General features: G+C 36.6%; 1 protein-coding gene across 1 annotated transcript in view; it reads left to right on the top strand.

Moving 5' to 3' along the window:
- Positions 1–1,226: 1,226 nt before the first annotated feature.
- Paxbp1 (PAX3 and PAX7 binding protein 1) overlaps positions 1,227–15,955 on the top strand; it is a 32,431-nt gene continuing 17,702 nt past the window's right edge. The window contains exons 1-8 of the mRNA XM_047564191.1: positions 1,227–1,704; positions 3,030–3,158; positions 7,284–7,460; positions 9,077–9,298; positions 9,744–9,847; positions 10,939–11,156; positions 11,662–11,851; positions 15,077–15,200. Coding sequence (XP_047420147.1) covers positions 1,362–1,704; positions 3,030–3,158; positions 7,284–7,460; positions 9,077–9,298; positions 9,744–9,847; positions 10,939–11,156; positions 11,662–11,851; positions 15,077–15,200 — 1,507 coding nt within the window. The 5' untranslated portion in view covers positions 1,227–1,361. The remainder of the gene's footprint in view (positions 1,705–3,029; positions 3,159–7,283; positions 7,461–9,076; positions 9,299–9,743; positions 9,848–10,938; positions 11,157–11,661; positions 11,852–15,076; positions 15,201–15,955) is intronic.

Here is a 15,955-nt window from a genome sequence, read left to right as displayed (position 1 = left end):
GCAGTAGAGTGGGAAACAGGAAGGCAAAAGGCCAGAGAGATCTTTTCCCTCTTTTAAAAAGTTCAAAGTACTCAGAATGCCAAAGCCCCAGAGTTTAAGGTATCATTTTTTTAAAATCCCCAACAAGAGCAAGACTGGAAATAACTTCAATATCAAATTTTATGAGACTCTTAAGTAAATGATGCAGCTGTGTAAAAGAAAAATGAGACAAGCCCTTTTTTTTTTTTGGTTCAGATTTAGACCAATATCCAATGAGTTAGGTTAAAAGTATAGCTTACACACCATCTGTGTAAAAACCGAAATTCATTTAAAATATGCACATTTGCTTTTGTGTTCATAGGATATCTCTGGACGATCATGAGAAACTGTTAACACTGCTGCAGAGGAGTGCACTTTTTCACTACGAATCCTTTTTGAATTTTGAACCATGAAACTGATTTCACAAAACCCACGCATACACACGAAGGCTAAGCATGCCAGGAGGACTTGGCGATAAAAAGAGAAATGGGGTTCAACCTCAGAGGCAGTCACCTTGTTAAGACCTTGGCAGTTAAGATAGTCCCTTTGTTACACAAGTCTGAAGACTGTCACAACATCCCCACCCCCAGTTTTCCTTCCGTTTGTTTCTGAAATTAACGATACTTCGGAAAGAATTCAGTCACAGAATTGCTAGCAAACTCCCTGTCTTCAAAACACTACATTTGCTTTCCTTCTAACAGCTTTGTGTGGTGACGTCACCCCAGGTAACAGTTTATCACAAACGAAACTTAATGTCTTTCAAAGTGCTCTATGGCTATAAAGCTGTAAAAACACAAAGTAGTAATGCAATTATTGATAACTCCCAGTCTCAGCTTCGAGAGGGACACCCACCCAAAGAACACAATTTCCCTCCCCAACCCGCCTTCTCCTTCTGGCTCCTCTCCTCCCCTCCGCCACTATTTGCCCCGCCCAGCGCTTGGCGGGAGGTTTCCTCACGTGACCGCTTCGCGTAAGTGCGGAAGACGCACTGCAGCAACATTGTCCAAGAGACGATAGAGTCTACTCTTTACTCCCCTCTCTATGATCCTCTTTGTGACCTGTCGAACAGCACTGGAGTCCCAGAGTTCCGTGCCAATAGTCCTCCACGCCGGAAGAGGGCGGTGCAGAAGCTGACGTTCTCACGACAGGCGCGAGGCGCTCTTTCTCTAAGTATTGAAGGATCGTGGGAGCTAAAGCGCATGCGCACTCGGTGGTGTGCGGTAGCGAGAGGGAAGACACGACCCGGCTAGAGCTCCGGAGAGCGCGCGTGCGCCGTGGCGAGCTCCGCGCTGTCTGGGCCGCAGTGTGGGAGCCGGTGTGTGACCGCCGTGCGGACCGCAGGGATGTTCCGAAAGGCCCGGCGGGTGAACGTGCGCAAGAGGAACGATTCCGAGGAGGAGGAGCGGGAGCGCGATGAGGAGCAGGAGCCGCCGCCGTTGCTGCCGCCGCCGGCCACTGGCGAAGAACCGGGCCCTGGCGGCGGGGACAGGGCCCCCGGCGGGGAGTCGCTGCTGGGCCCGGGGCCGCCGCCGCCCTCCGCGCTGAACCCGGGCCTCGGGGCTGAGGTGGGGGGCGGCTTCCCCGGCGGCGCGGAGCCCGGCAACGGGCTGAAGCCGCGCAAGAGGCCTCGCGAGAACAAAGAGGTGCCCCGGGCCAGCCTGCTCAGCTTCCAGGACGAGGAGGAAGGTAACCGCCGCGCCTTGGGCACCCAGACCCCTGCAATCCGACCCCAGACTCCCGCCCCGTGGCGCGCCTTCCCGCGACGCCGAGCTCCCGCACCCCAGAACAGCCCCTTCCCTCCCGGCCGCCCGCGAGTCTTTCCCCGCCTCCGGCCTTGTGCTCAGGCGGGGGACGCGTTCCCACCAGCCTTTTCTCTACTCCTCGTTCTCCCGTGCGTCTCCTCCTCTCGGGGAAGGAACTCTGATCCGTCATCCGAGTCTTTGAAGTGGAAATCAGTGCTCCCCGTCCCGTGTCTCTCTCTTGGGTGTCAGAGAACTTGATTTGAGTCCCTCAAAAGATTGCTTTTGGCACGCTCTCTGAGCCCTCTGCAGGCCGCTGAGCCCGCGCCCCGCCGGTGCCCTGCTCCCAGGCATCTTTGAACTGGAAGGCTGGGTTTTGAGAAGCAGTAGTAGGTCTGGGAGCAGAAGTCCGGAGTCACATCTCTGGTTCTAAGTAGCAGACATCTGCTTTCGCCTTGGATTTTGGAACAGTGAAGAGACAGTGTAACAGGAAAACATGCAGTTGCTTCCTCCAGTCTCCTGTGAGAAATCAGGCTGCAGTGGATTTAGATTTCTGAACCTAAATGAGCCTTAATTTTTTTTTTTTTTTTGTTAACTTCCCAGCCAGTTGAGTGTTTATAACTTAAGTCTGTGTCATGAAAAATGAAATTAAGAGTTTTGGAAATCTTACATCTTGATTCAAAATGCTTTCATGTTTATAGTTAGGCAGGCAATTTATCTGTTCTTTTCTGTTACTTTGAGAGGAGTACAGGTCAGTTTTTGTCTTTGATGGTAGACTATTTGGTAGCTTTGCACTTGACCTAAAATTTCAAATTGAAGAGGGTAGTTTCATCACTAAAACTTATTTTTGCAAAGTAGTTTGCTTTTAGCTTAGTCTTCAACTGTCAGTTTGTGATGGATGTGGAGTTACTCAGACTTGATAGCACCTTTTGATTTTGGATATATTGTTTCAGATTCCTTAATGGTTTGAAGATTATTTTAGGGACTTTCTGAGTGATTTTTTTTTTTTTTCCTCCTGAAGTAGTTGATTTAAGGAAAGTAGTAATAAGTACATTTTTGTGAAGTTACTTGTGTTATGCCTCAAAAGTCTCAGGATGTCATTGAATTTATGAAGTTGACCTCAGTTTTTGAGAGTCTGTGATAGATATCTGAAGTAATTTAAAATTACTGATTATTTGGGAGTATACACTTGGAAGAATTTAAAAAGCACATATAATCATGGGAAAGAAGGAAAAGTGCTTGGTATAGACCTTATTTAATTTCTTTTTTAAGAAAATGAAGAAGTTTTCAAAGTGAAGAAATCAAGTTACAGCAAAAAGATAGTAAAATTGCTCAAGAAAGAATATAAAGAAGATCTTGAAAAATCCAAGATTAAGACAGAACTCAACTCATCAGCAGACAGTAAGTACCAACTAATAGGATTCTTTTGAAGTGACAAATGGACATCTCTTTCTCTGTGATTTGTGACATGTTATGAATTCATTCCTTTCACTGTCATTCTCAAGTGTCCACTTTGAATAGCAAAGCAGTTCTGTTGTTTACTTCTCACCCAGTTGCTTTTGTAAATGCATTTTTAAGAAAGATAAATTGTTGCTACTGGAATGTTTCTCTTGCAATAACTAAATCTTCCAGTTTTCTTACTTGTGTGTGGACACAGGTTCATTCCTGTTTAGAGGAGTACTGTAGAAATTCCTCTACTGGTATTTTATGGAGACAAGTTGTTAACATTTTTGGTGCTATTTCCACACTGGGTTTAATTCTTAGAGAATATTTAGGAATACAGTAAGGTTAATGTTGATAATACATCCCTTAACAGTCTTCTCTGAAACATGCGTGAAGACTCCTCAGTATGAGGCAGGTACATAGTACAGATGATATCTTTTTTGTTCCTCTCAAAACCTAAGTTTAATCTCCCCTCCCCATCATGATTAGAGATGGAAGCTTGGACCTCATGTGTGGTAGCATCACTGAGTTACACCTCCTACCCCTAACTTTAAGCATTTTTTAAGCCATTATTTTGTCTTTAGGAAAGTAGATTCTTTATAACATGTTTGATCTGAGTTATTCTTGTATAAATGCTTTATAGAAATCTCTTTATTTTGTAGAATTATTATTTTACAGGTTCTTATGGATAAGTGTGCTGTTCTCACTCAAATATACAATCTAGTTGTGGAGACAACATCATGTAAACAAGACTCCATGTTTAGCAAAATGTCCCAATGAGTGGTCAGAGGCTAACTACGCTCCCCCCCCCCCCCAAGAGGAGGGAGGACTGCTTCATAGAAAAGTGGGGCATGAAGCTGTATCTTTGATAATTAGAATTCCAAAAAATAGAAGAGGGAATATTTGGGGATATCAAGAATTAAAATGACTAAAACTGTTTAGAAAAGAGCAAGTATATCTGACTGGCAAAAGCAGGAGATTGGTAAAGGAAGTAGTTAAGATGCATAATGTGGAAGATACATTATTGACAGATTGTGAAGGATATTCACTATGCAGTAAGGTGTTTAGAATTGCTGGGTTCCTTGGCACACCAAGATGGTGATGTGATAAATGCCTTTTAAAACCTTAACCTGGTATTAACATGCAGCATGGATTGGCATGGTTAGAGATTAGAGGTCTGAAGCAGTTTCAACTCAAAGAACAGCTTTGATCTATTAATAATGAGTTTAAAAACGTCAAGGTGACTCAATGGAAGACAGTGGATAGATTAAAAATATTTGCTATTAGTATGGTAAAAGAAATGGAAAGAAAGAATTATTTGAGAAACATTCCAAAGGAGAATTGATAGACATTATACATGCTTTTGATACTAAATTTAAAAGAAATAGTCAAATTTGAGATTTTTGTACCAGGGTGGTTGAGAATAATTATGAATTTTATATAGAAAAGGGCAGGTAGTTGGAGTAGTATTTTTAGGGGAATTGATTACTTTAGAGTCCAGGAAACTGCCTCATTTTCCCCATACCTCTTGAGAAACAAATGTGTAAAATGAAATAGTATAAGAAAGATCCTGGCAAGTGGCAACTAAAAAAGGCCCATTGCTGTGGTTGCCATTCACACTTGGGTTAGAAATTGAGGTGAGTATGAGGTTTATGAGGTTTCTGTGACTTCTGCCTGCCTTCCACCCTCACATAGTTCTAATAGTCTACTCACCAAATATCAACTAATATCTTCCCCCAAAGGAGGAGCCTTTGTATTATAGGTTATCATTAATACTGCTGAAATAGTGGTTCTAGAAGCCCTTTTGTTAATCAGACTTTTTCTACCTCTGGTCTTCCTTACATAAGCAAGATGAATTAACTTCAAGATGAACAATATTGATTCAACCCCCATTTTTGTGATATTCCTAAAATAATGTTTACTCTTTAACTTGAATTTGAATGGAAATGACTAGTGAACAGCTGAAGTTGTAGATTTAGATATAGTGCTTATTTGAGGTGATAATTAAAAGTGAATGGAATTGATAGGGAGACAGTATAAAGGAAAAGTTACTGAGGACCAAAGACTACTGTCCTATAATAAGCATATGTATTATGGGGAAGATGTACCAAAGTAAGGCAAAGAAGAAAAGGAATGAAAGCTTGAAGATATTTGTCGGTTGTATAAAAAAGGTCAGGAAAGTGAGGCCCAAAGGGCTCAAGGCAAAGGGCTATTGACAGGATAGCTAAGTTTTTTCTCGAGGAATGTGTCTGGCCACTAGCCAGGTTTTGTGCCACAAAAAGAAGGAACACCTTTTCCTAAATGACTCAACCTTACTATCAGAATTACCTGTGGCTGCAGATGTCGGATTAGCTTAGAATGGAAGAAATCAAGGGCCATTTGTTTGCTAGGACTGACTCTGAAAGTTATTGAGAAAGTGGAAGAGAGCAGAGAGAAGTAGAGGACAATAGCTAGAGGAACCAATGAAATCACGTAGAAGAGGAAAGAAAGCCTGACTAAGTTTAAGGTGAAGCAGATAGTTAATTGTGAGAGCAAGTGTCCTGAAGTAGTAGTAGTAAATGAAACCAAAGCGCCAGTAGAACCTTGAACAAAGTTGGATGTCTGGATGGGTCACAAGACCACTAACAAAAACATCCAGTTCTCACCCTTATATTTGCTCAGTTATAAGCAAGTAACTTTGAACTCAGTGAAACATTGAATCTTATAAATACTGCTGAAATTATTCATTGTCCAAGCATATCTGATTAAGTAGACTTTTTGCAGTTTTATTTTCAGTCTGCGGAAAGCCATTGATTCAGTGTGAGTTCAGAGCAGAAGGAAATGGGTAATTTTTTTTTTTTACTCTACCTAACTGTACATCTGATAAAGTGAATTTTAAAGTCTCATAGCTTCAGAATACATTAAGAAGGAAGTCTATGGCTAATGAAATAGGTGGTAAATGGAAGTTAAAAGGAGAAGTCCTTTATCTCTAGTACTCTTAAATTAAGGGACTAGAATGTGGCTTGTGAAGAAGGGAGAAGCATTTTTAGGAGGGGACCATGCTAGGGAAACAACAGAAAGCATTTTTCTGGGGCTGGGGGTATAGCTCAGTTGGTAAAGTGCTTGCATACAGGGCCCTGGGTTCGATCCCCAGCACCGCAAAAAAAAAAAAAAAAAAAAAAAGCATTTTTCTGATTTAGAATAAACTTTTGCTTTACTCTTACATTATATTCATTGTGCCCATTGTGAACATTGCCAGGTTCTGTGCTTCAAGGTAAAAACGCTTTGATTTTCTTGATTTTGCTTGGAATGGAAAGCATAATAGGATTAGTTAGTCATAAGTAATGTAAACCCAGGACAGTTTATATTAAAGCTGTAGTGATGTCTGTTTGACCCCAGTGGAAGAAAAGCAGTCTTGAGACAGGCCCATGAATGGACTGAAATCGAGAAGCAGAGAGCCCTCTTCTCTTCTCATCCAATAGAATGTGGCCACTCCACAGCTCCCTCACATATTATGGTTGTTAAAACTACCTCATTTCTAACTTCTCTTTGTCCTAATTCCAGATTCCCAGAAAGAGAATCACTTGCCTCTGTTTTCAGTCAGAGCTCATTCTTAAAACATTGAGTCATGGAAGTGGGGTCAGGCTAGCACGGTGTAAATGTGACTATTGGGGGAATCTCACCTCCCTGATGATAGGTAACAAGTTTCAAAGAGACCTATCTGGTCTGAAAGAAAAAAATTTCCTTTTTTTGTTTTTTAACAGAAAGTTGCCTCAAAGTGGTGTAGAGTTTAGTGGAATGTTGCCATACAAAATGAAATAATGCTTAAAAGAAGTATGAGCAGTTACCTTTGGAGTTCAGAGGAAGACAGTTTGATTAAATTGTTGAAAATTTGACTAAAATTAGCTAAAGTCTTAAAGAATCCCTGTATGCTCTATATTATTTTCACCTAAGTATGCCTGTTGGGCTATTTTATATTCATGTAGCAGTTTTGAGTTTTTAATAAACAATTGAAATAATCCACGTTTTAGCATTAAGCCTACAATTGAATAAAATGTTCCTCCTTAATTTATGAATTATATTTTAATTACTTCAAAAATTTAGATGAACAACCTCTGGACAAAATAGGGCATGTCAAAGACACCAATCCTGAAGATGGAGTTATTATCAGTGAGCATGGTGAAGATGAAATGGACATGGAGAGTGAGAAGGAGGAGGAAAAGCCAAAGGCTGGTGGAACATTCTCAAATGCTTTATCTTCTTTGAATGTTCTCCGTCCAGGTATGTATTTGAAAATAATTCTCAGAACTAAACTAAGTTCTCAAGAATGGGTCATCTTTAAAAATAGTTATTAAGGAAGGAAATTAGTCTTTCTTATTATTACAACTCTTAAGCCAGGGTGTATACATTTGCAAATACAGAAACTGAGAGAACTAGAAGTTTCCCAGTTTTCCCAAGTGTATTTTCTTTTCTTTTCTTTTTTTTTTTTTTTTTTGGTACTGGGGATTGAACGCACGGCCACTTGACCTCTGAGCCATATCCCCAGCCCTATTTTGTATTTTGGTTTAGAGACAATGTCTTACTGAGTTGACTTAGTGCCTCACTTTGCTGAGGCTAACTTTGAATTTGTGATCCTGTCTCAACCTCCCGAGCTGCTAGGTTTACAGATATGCGCCACTGTATTCCACACCAAGTTTTTTCTCAGATAGGCAATTTTATTAGTAAAGCAATTGTGCTTCAAATAGAGGGGTAAATGGTCCTAAAGTATTTTTTTTCTGATTAACACTTTAATTCTTTCAAGATCTGCTATAAAAATCAAAATTGCTGTTAGTTTTATGTCCATATTGTCTTTATTTTTTGTTTTCTATGGGAAGTAGTTTGCAAATATATACACTGGCTAATCAGCTTTGGAATAAATGAATGGTTTGTAGCCAAATTTCAGTTGTGAAGAGGTACCAGCCACCTCTTATTAATGTTTATAAAATTTAAAGAATGCTGAATAAAAATAAATGAATAAAGTGGAATAAAAACTAAAAAAAAAGAAAAAAGGAACCAATATGTTAAAAAAAAAAAAAGCCTATCCTGGGCCGGGGAACTTGTGATAAATTGTGTACTTGTATCTCTGGTGGCTAGTAGCTATCTGCTGTCGTCCTTTTGGGAAGCTATTTGGCGGTATGAATGAATTTTAAATGTTTCTTATCTGTTATCTTGTTATTTCCTATCTAAAAATTTATCTAGGAGGTGTTTTTATTTCAACATTATTTACAATGAGCAAAATTTAGAAAAATAACAATTAGACCAGTAGTAAGCTATTAATTCTTAACATAGGCAAAAGGTTATTTTGAGTGTATAGTTGATTATACTTTATCTGTTCAGACAATATTGCTAAGCCATTAAAAATTATGTTTATGTAGAACAACAGTAGGGAGAAAAGTTTTTTATGGTTTAATATGAAAAACAGGTACAAAGTTATACATTTAGTATGCTTACATGCAAACTAAAAAACTATAAGAGAAATGTATTATGAATCAGTATTTTTAGGGTCATGAGATTATGGGTATCATTTTTTTTTATCAATTTTCTAGTTTAATGATGTAGTTTTATTACTTCTCTTAAAAATGAAAAAGAAAAATACAGATGAAATTACTTTGGTGGTTTTCCCTCATCTCACTCTTTTCCATATATACTGCTGCTTCCTTACTGACTTTTAGTTTCCATTTAAACTTAAATAAAAATAAATGAATTCGATTGCATAGTTTGGGAAGGGGGTGCCAGCAGCTAGTATTAAAACATTGCTGTGACACAGGTCTCTTCAATTACCTTATTCTTCATAAGAAAATACAGATTTCATTACCCTAGCACTGCCATATTTTATAATTCTTAGCATTTGTTTTCAGGAGAAATACCAGATGCAGCTTTTATACATGCTGCAAGGAAAAAGCGTCAAATGGCTCGGGAATTAGGAGATTTCACTCCTCATGATAGTGAACCTGGTAAAGGCCGCCTTGTTAGAGAGGATGAAAACGATGCCAGCGATGACGAAGATGATGATGAGAAACGCCGTATAGTGTTTTCTGTGAAAGAAAAGTCACAAAGACAAAAAATTGCCGAGGAAATAGGTAACTTGATTTAATTGGATGGAAAGTTCATTGCACTGTTATTAAATGCAATTTAAACTTATAATCAAATAAAAATTATTTACATTTATTTAACTTTTATTTTAGAGAACTGTTCTTGCTTGGGTACAAACAACTTATTAAAATTTTTTGAAAACTATAATGTGATTATAATTACTGGCGTTGAATGCTTTGTGCTAAACCCTTTACATACATTAATTTATATAATTCTCTCAATGTTCTTAAGAGGCAGTGGATTTTTGTTCTTCCCTTTGTAGAATTGATGTCAAGCTTGCAGAGATTAAGAAACCTAAGATTTTAACCATTACTTTAAATACTAAGTCTGAGTTATTAACAGTAGTGCTCAATTCTTGTGAAACCGGACTGCATCGCCCCCCATTCCACTTTTTGGGTATTGCTTAATTTCCTTTGTTGCTCATGGTTGCAGGTATTGAGGGGAGTGACGATGATGCTTTAGTAACTGGAGAGCAAGACGAAGAACTCAGCCGATGGGAACAAGAGCAGATAAGAAAAGGAATTAATATCCCTCAGGTAAGAAGAATTAAACCTCAAAAATTAAAAAATAGTTAAGAAAAAAAGACCTTTTTTCTATTTTGTTAAAGTGAACGTAATACATATTGAATTTTTGTCATTGATTCAGGTAGCATAATCAAGAAAATCACATTTGTTATATGTATTGAACAGGTCTTTAGAAGAAACTGTTAAATTACATCTTGTTTTTTACAGTCAGAATGATGAATTTCTAGTTTCTTAGTTCAGTGTTTCTCAAAGTGTTTTTTCAACTAGTCCATCAGCATAACCTAGAAACCCAAATCTTAAAGAGTTTGAAACCGAGGGTCATGCCCAGCAATCCCTGTTTAACAAGCCCTCTAGGTGATTTTGATGCGTACCAAATTTTCCTGTATGCCTTATTTTCTCTGACTTCAAAAAAATTATTTCCATTTGTGTATGATCTATTAAAATGTATAAATGCATTCTACTGTCATGTACAACTAATTAGAACAAATTAAAAAATTAGCCCAAAAAAATTACTTTGAAGAAGATAGATTTCCCAGGATTGTGAAAATGCACAGTTAGGTGAAAGACATTTCCCCAAATACTTACAATGATTTGTTGTTTTATGGAAGTAAATAGTATTGTGGGTAAAATTGCATAAATGTAAACTTTTTTTTTTTTAAATAATGTTTTGAGGCAGAATTTGCATGTATTTGAGTGGTATTAACAAAACAGTATAAAGTCTTGGACTAGAGTCAAAAGCCTTCGTTTATTATTTCTGATTGCCCATTTATTCTGAAATACCCATTGGACAAGTCCCTGACCCTCTTCCATTGATAAAATGGTAGTCCTGGATTATTTCTTTAATGTCTCTTCCAATTTTAAACTTTGGATAATCTAATTTTTTAAAAATTACATTCATCAAGTCCATCAAGAAGACATAAGACATTCATCCAACTCTATTTGTATTTGACTTTGAAGAATTCTGTAGTAATTTATTTTAATTGCATGCTGTTTGGTAAATGGGCATAATATTTGTTGTTGTTTTTCTCTTTAAATTTTCAAGACATTTTATTATTTTTAATGTTTAACTCTTAGTTTTCATATATATCCCATTTCTTTTCTAGGTTCAAGCGAGTCAACCCACTGAAGTGAATATGTACTACCAGAACACTTACCAGACAATGCCTTATGGTTCATCCTATGGCATTCCTTATAGTTACACGGCCTATGGATCATCAGATGCCAAATCTCAAAAAACAGATAATTCAGCCCCTTTCAAAACTCCCAGTAATGAGATGACTCCCGTTACTATTGATTTGGTAAAGAAACAGCTTAAAGACAGGTAGGGCAGATCAACTTCTTAAAGACCTGTCCTCTAGCTTTCTGTTCCCTCAGGCAACATGTAGTCTGGGGTAGCAGATGCAGAATATCAGCAAAGAAGATTCACTGGCCCATCTTCAAAAGCCTAACAGAAGATGACTTCATACTTTGTTCTGCTACCTTCTTGGATTACTTCTGTGGAAGCCTCGAAAAGTTATAAAAAAAAATTGCCACTCCATGATCTTTTTGAAGAAAGTTCTGAGTTTGCACCTCTTGGACTCTGAAAAAGTGTAGTCAAGATATGGGGGGAAAAGCAAAACAGTGAAATTTTGGTTAGCCCACCAAATAACTTTATATGAAGTCTATACCATTTTTTGAAAGAAAGAGCAGTACAGATGAAAAGATCCCATTCCAAGTATTTTTATGTTCTAATAATGGATCTAAATGCATTATAATAATATTGCAAGAGTCCTGACAGCATAAACTTTTGGATGTAAATGTTATATTTATCCTTTTGTGTTCTGAAGGTTGGACTCCATGAAAGAATTGCACAAAACAAATCGACAGCAGCATGAGAAGCATCTGCAAAGCCGAGTGGATTCTACCAGGGCTATTGAAAGATTAGAAGGGTCTTCTGGGGGTATTGGTGAACGGTATAAATTTTTGCAAGAAATGCGAGGGTATGTCCAAGACTTGCTTGAGTGTTTCAGTGAAAAGGTAAGAATGCAAAAATATTAATCTTTTTGAATAAGGCAAAGTAGGGAGGTCTAGACGGCCTTATGTATATAGAACATTCTTTAATTCTCAGGAAATATCCTCTGAATTCAACTTTAGAAGTGATGAAAAGTCATGCTTCATTTTCTTCACTTCATTAGTGGCATTATCTCTTGAGGGTAATATAGTGCCATTGTTAAAAACAGAAAAAAAGAGAGTACCTCAGAGCACATTTAAATAAGACTTTGGCAAGTCTTGTCTCAGTATAATGGTAGATTATTGACCAGTGCTGAATAGAATAGAAGGGACTTCTCTGGTGGAATTTTCATTTTATGGTTCGGGTTTAAACTAATTTTTAAAATACTCCTACAAATAGTTATTATTTTTTTATTTTTTTAACTCTAGGTACTTGGTTGCCATTGCTATTACTAGTTTTGATCTAAAAATCCTATCATTCATTTCAGAAATCATTCATTGGGCATAATTTCTTTTAAGGTCTCATTTATTCCAAGTTTTTCTTTTTCTTTTTTTTTTTTTTTTTCAGTATGATAGTTGACACAACTTTTTACATCCTATTAACTGTTTTTAAAAATAGCTCACACAGCTAATTTCTCAACTAACATCCTAATTAATTTTTCTTTAAGATAAATGTACTGTTTGACACATTGGCTTATAAATATTTTGAACTTTATCACCTTATTGTTCAAAAAAATTGAAGTGATGGTCCTTAAATACTCTGTCTTTAAACTTTGGATTGAAAGGCACATTCCCCTTTTTCATTGACTAGGATTAGCATAGAATCTGTAATCATAAAGTATGATAAAATGAGTGTTTTACTTTTGTCTTTATTGATTGCTTCAGTACCATCAAACCAAAGGCTAGCAGAAAAACACTGTCTTTGTGATGGGGCTTAATGGTTTCAGTAAGCTTGTGGTCAGATCCAGCATGGTTAGCATTCACTGTGTCTTCTCTATAGGATATATCATGTTTTTCTGTAAACCACATCCCCTTCTTGTTTTCCGGAGAAGTAATAACAATCTGAGTAATGATGTCCTTTGTGGCGGACCATTTGCTTGGAGGTGGGGAAGAAGCATGAGCTCCACTGTGCTGAGCAGGGACTAGAGTCAGAATTGGAAATGGAACCTAAAATGTATACAGTGACTACATTTTAATTAAAAGGGGTAGATACTTGTTATTTTAAAGATGAGTATTTTATTCTGATATCTTTTATGCATTCATTTGTATTAAGAATGTGTTGATGAGCTGATAATATCAAAATTGTCATCCTGAAAATATTGGGGTTAAAAATTTTTAAAAACTGTTTAGGGACAATTGGATAGGTTTGACTATTCAGTTTAGTTGTTATATTTTAAAGATATTCTTTAAGGGTAAGACCATAAAAGATAAACATTCCTTTATTTTTTTTCTCTTAATCTTTCAAGTGATTTTTGGACCTAGATTTTTAAATTATTTGTAAGTCATTTTAACTTCCGATTGTTTTCTTTCCCTATATTTATCTTTCTTCTCATGTTCTTTGCCTTCAATTTGATCCTAAAATAATAATGATTATTTTGAGTTTGGAGAGGGTAAAGAAATTGTCATGGTGCAGACTCTTGAGATCAGTTCATATTGTTAAAAAACTTGAGTGAGAGCTAAAAATGAGTTTTCAGGTTTTAGTTCTCCAAGTTTTTCTTTAGTCTTTGTTAAAGGGCATTTTAAGTACCTAAAGAGAAAAATTACATGATCAAAATCTTAATTATAAGTTGATAGATTCTTCATATTGCCAGCTTGGTTGTATAACTCTTACAGTAGAGAAATGTTAATGTCCAGGACTAAAAGAATGTATCTTAGATACATTTGTCTTTAGTCCTGTGTGATTAAAAAAAAGGAGCGTGGGTGGGTGGGAGGTGGAGAAGTGTAAGTGACAATGATTTGGCAGTAATTGCTTAAGAAAAAGAAAAATGTCAGATTATAACAAATTTTAATGAGTCTTTGGACTCAGCAGTCAAGGATAATCATTACAGATTTGGGGACATTGTTGCCCATGGTGTGGCATATTAAAGAACAAAATAACTCCCATTAACTTGACCTTTGTGTGAATATTTGCCACTTTTGCAATGGAATCATACAAATATATACAATTGCTTTTATTTCAGACATCTTTGTATTCCACCTACCTTTTTTTATTTTCCGTTTGCAGTCTTTTCAGTTCAGGAAGCTGCTATAACACTTGGTGCCAGAGTTCCCAAACTCTAAGTAGTATATTTAACATTTGCACTAACCATCAGGAAACTAGAATTTCTGGTTTCCTCAGGTATGTGTAGTGGTTGTTAGTGATTTGTGAAAGTTTCATAGCATTTGGTTAAAGTATAAAGTATTTATAAAGGAGAAAGCTTTCTGGGGCTTTTTTGGACTCTTAGGTCTTAAATTCTATAAGCTTTTGTATTCTATATGAATCAGGTAAATGAATTAGCTATGAATATTAGTGTGGAAAAATTTTTATTGACTTTGTAAGTTGACAGTTTATGTGAAGAATTTTATTACAAATATGGGAAGATTTAAACACTGGAAAGGAAGAGAATTTTCTGTTTGATATGTATTGATTTCAGAGAGATTAGTGATAGCTAGAAATTTTGCCCTATTAATCAGTCAGTTACATGTGAAATGTGTAATAAAATTTCATAGTACAATTAAGTACTATAGGTACTTAGTATATAATGAGTGACAGAGCAATTTAAGTGTCCAGTATTGGGCAGTTAGCAGCAGACTCTTGTTCTTATATACTCATAGAGCCATTGTGAGTATTTTGGCATTGCACATTGAAGATGGTTTACTTTAATCTTCAAAAATTGTGGTGCAGATCCTAAAAAATTAAAAATGGACATTAACAAGGCTTCTAAGTACTCAGTATTCTCTAAAGATAAGCACTAAAACTTTTGACATTTCTTTACTTGCTCTCTCTGTTAATATAGAATTGTTGAATTTCTTAACCAAACTTTTGCTCCAATAACTAGGCACTGGACATTATTGCACTTACATGGATTTAAAGAAGAAGTGATGTTTCATAAGCATTGCAAAGTTGAATTGCTATTCATGTCCTGTTGGGGATTCATGATTATTTTGTCCATAGAGAGGGTACTTTTTCAGAAATCCGGAAATAGTATGGAACCCTCAAATAAGTAAGCAGCTGAGGAGTTTGGTGTTACGGAGTGTGTTGTATTTTTACAGGTGCCACTGATTAATGAACTTGAATCAGCAATACATCAGCTGTACAAACAGCGAGCTTCCCGCCTTGTCCAAAGACGACAAGATGATATTAAAGATGAATCTTCGGAGTTTTCAAGCCATTCAAGTCAGTCCATCTTGAAGGTTTTTATTTTTCATTAAACAACCTTGTTTACTTAGTGCAGCCTAATTGAAAATTAGAGATGGAGGAGCTTTTTTCCTTTCTTTTTCTTTTCTTTCTCTCTTTCTTTTTTTCTTTTTAGTTTTTTTTAAAGAAGTTTTCTTGTTCTTGTGTCAGGCAGAATTATAAGAGCATGTACTTGAATTGTGTTTAAGAAAACATGGCCTCACAAAGAAGGTCAAGAACATGCACTAATACACTGTCAGTCTTACTGTTCTTTGGACATATTTTTTCATTTCCCCTAAGAGTATAGAAAGTGTATTATCAGTATTTTATCTTAATCACTATCTGGCCTTTTATTTTTTTGTTTTCATTCTGTCCATAACACTGATAAAAATGCTGTTTTTGTTCATAGTAAATGATTTTCAGTTTAGGGACTGGGGAGTTTCATGGTAAGCGGGAGGGAGATTAAAGGAGTTTTGAGCTTCATCAGCCCTTTGGATAAAGCAAATTTTTGTGGGTTTTTTGTATTTTCTTTTTAAATATTTCCTTCCACTTCACATACTGGGTTTCCTACAATTCTTGAAATTTAGTCTAAAATGTAGAAATTAATGAATTTATATTCCTTTCCTTGTGACTTGAATTTTGAAAAACCGAATTTAATTGGAAATCTCTTTTTTTTTTTTAAAGTGGATTTTTAAAATAATTATATTATTAGTTTTGTATGTGGTGCTGAGGATCAAACCCAGTGCCTCACATGT

This window comes from Sciurus carolinensis, chromosome 9 (assembly GCF_902686445.1).
Source record: "Sciurus carolinensis chromosome 9, mSciCar1.2, whole genome shotgun sequence".
NCBI lineage: Eukaryota > Metazoa > Chordata > Mammalia > Rodentia > Sciuridae > Sciurus > Sciurus carolinensis.
This window is presented reverse-complemented; position numbering and strand designations above follow the sequence as displayed.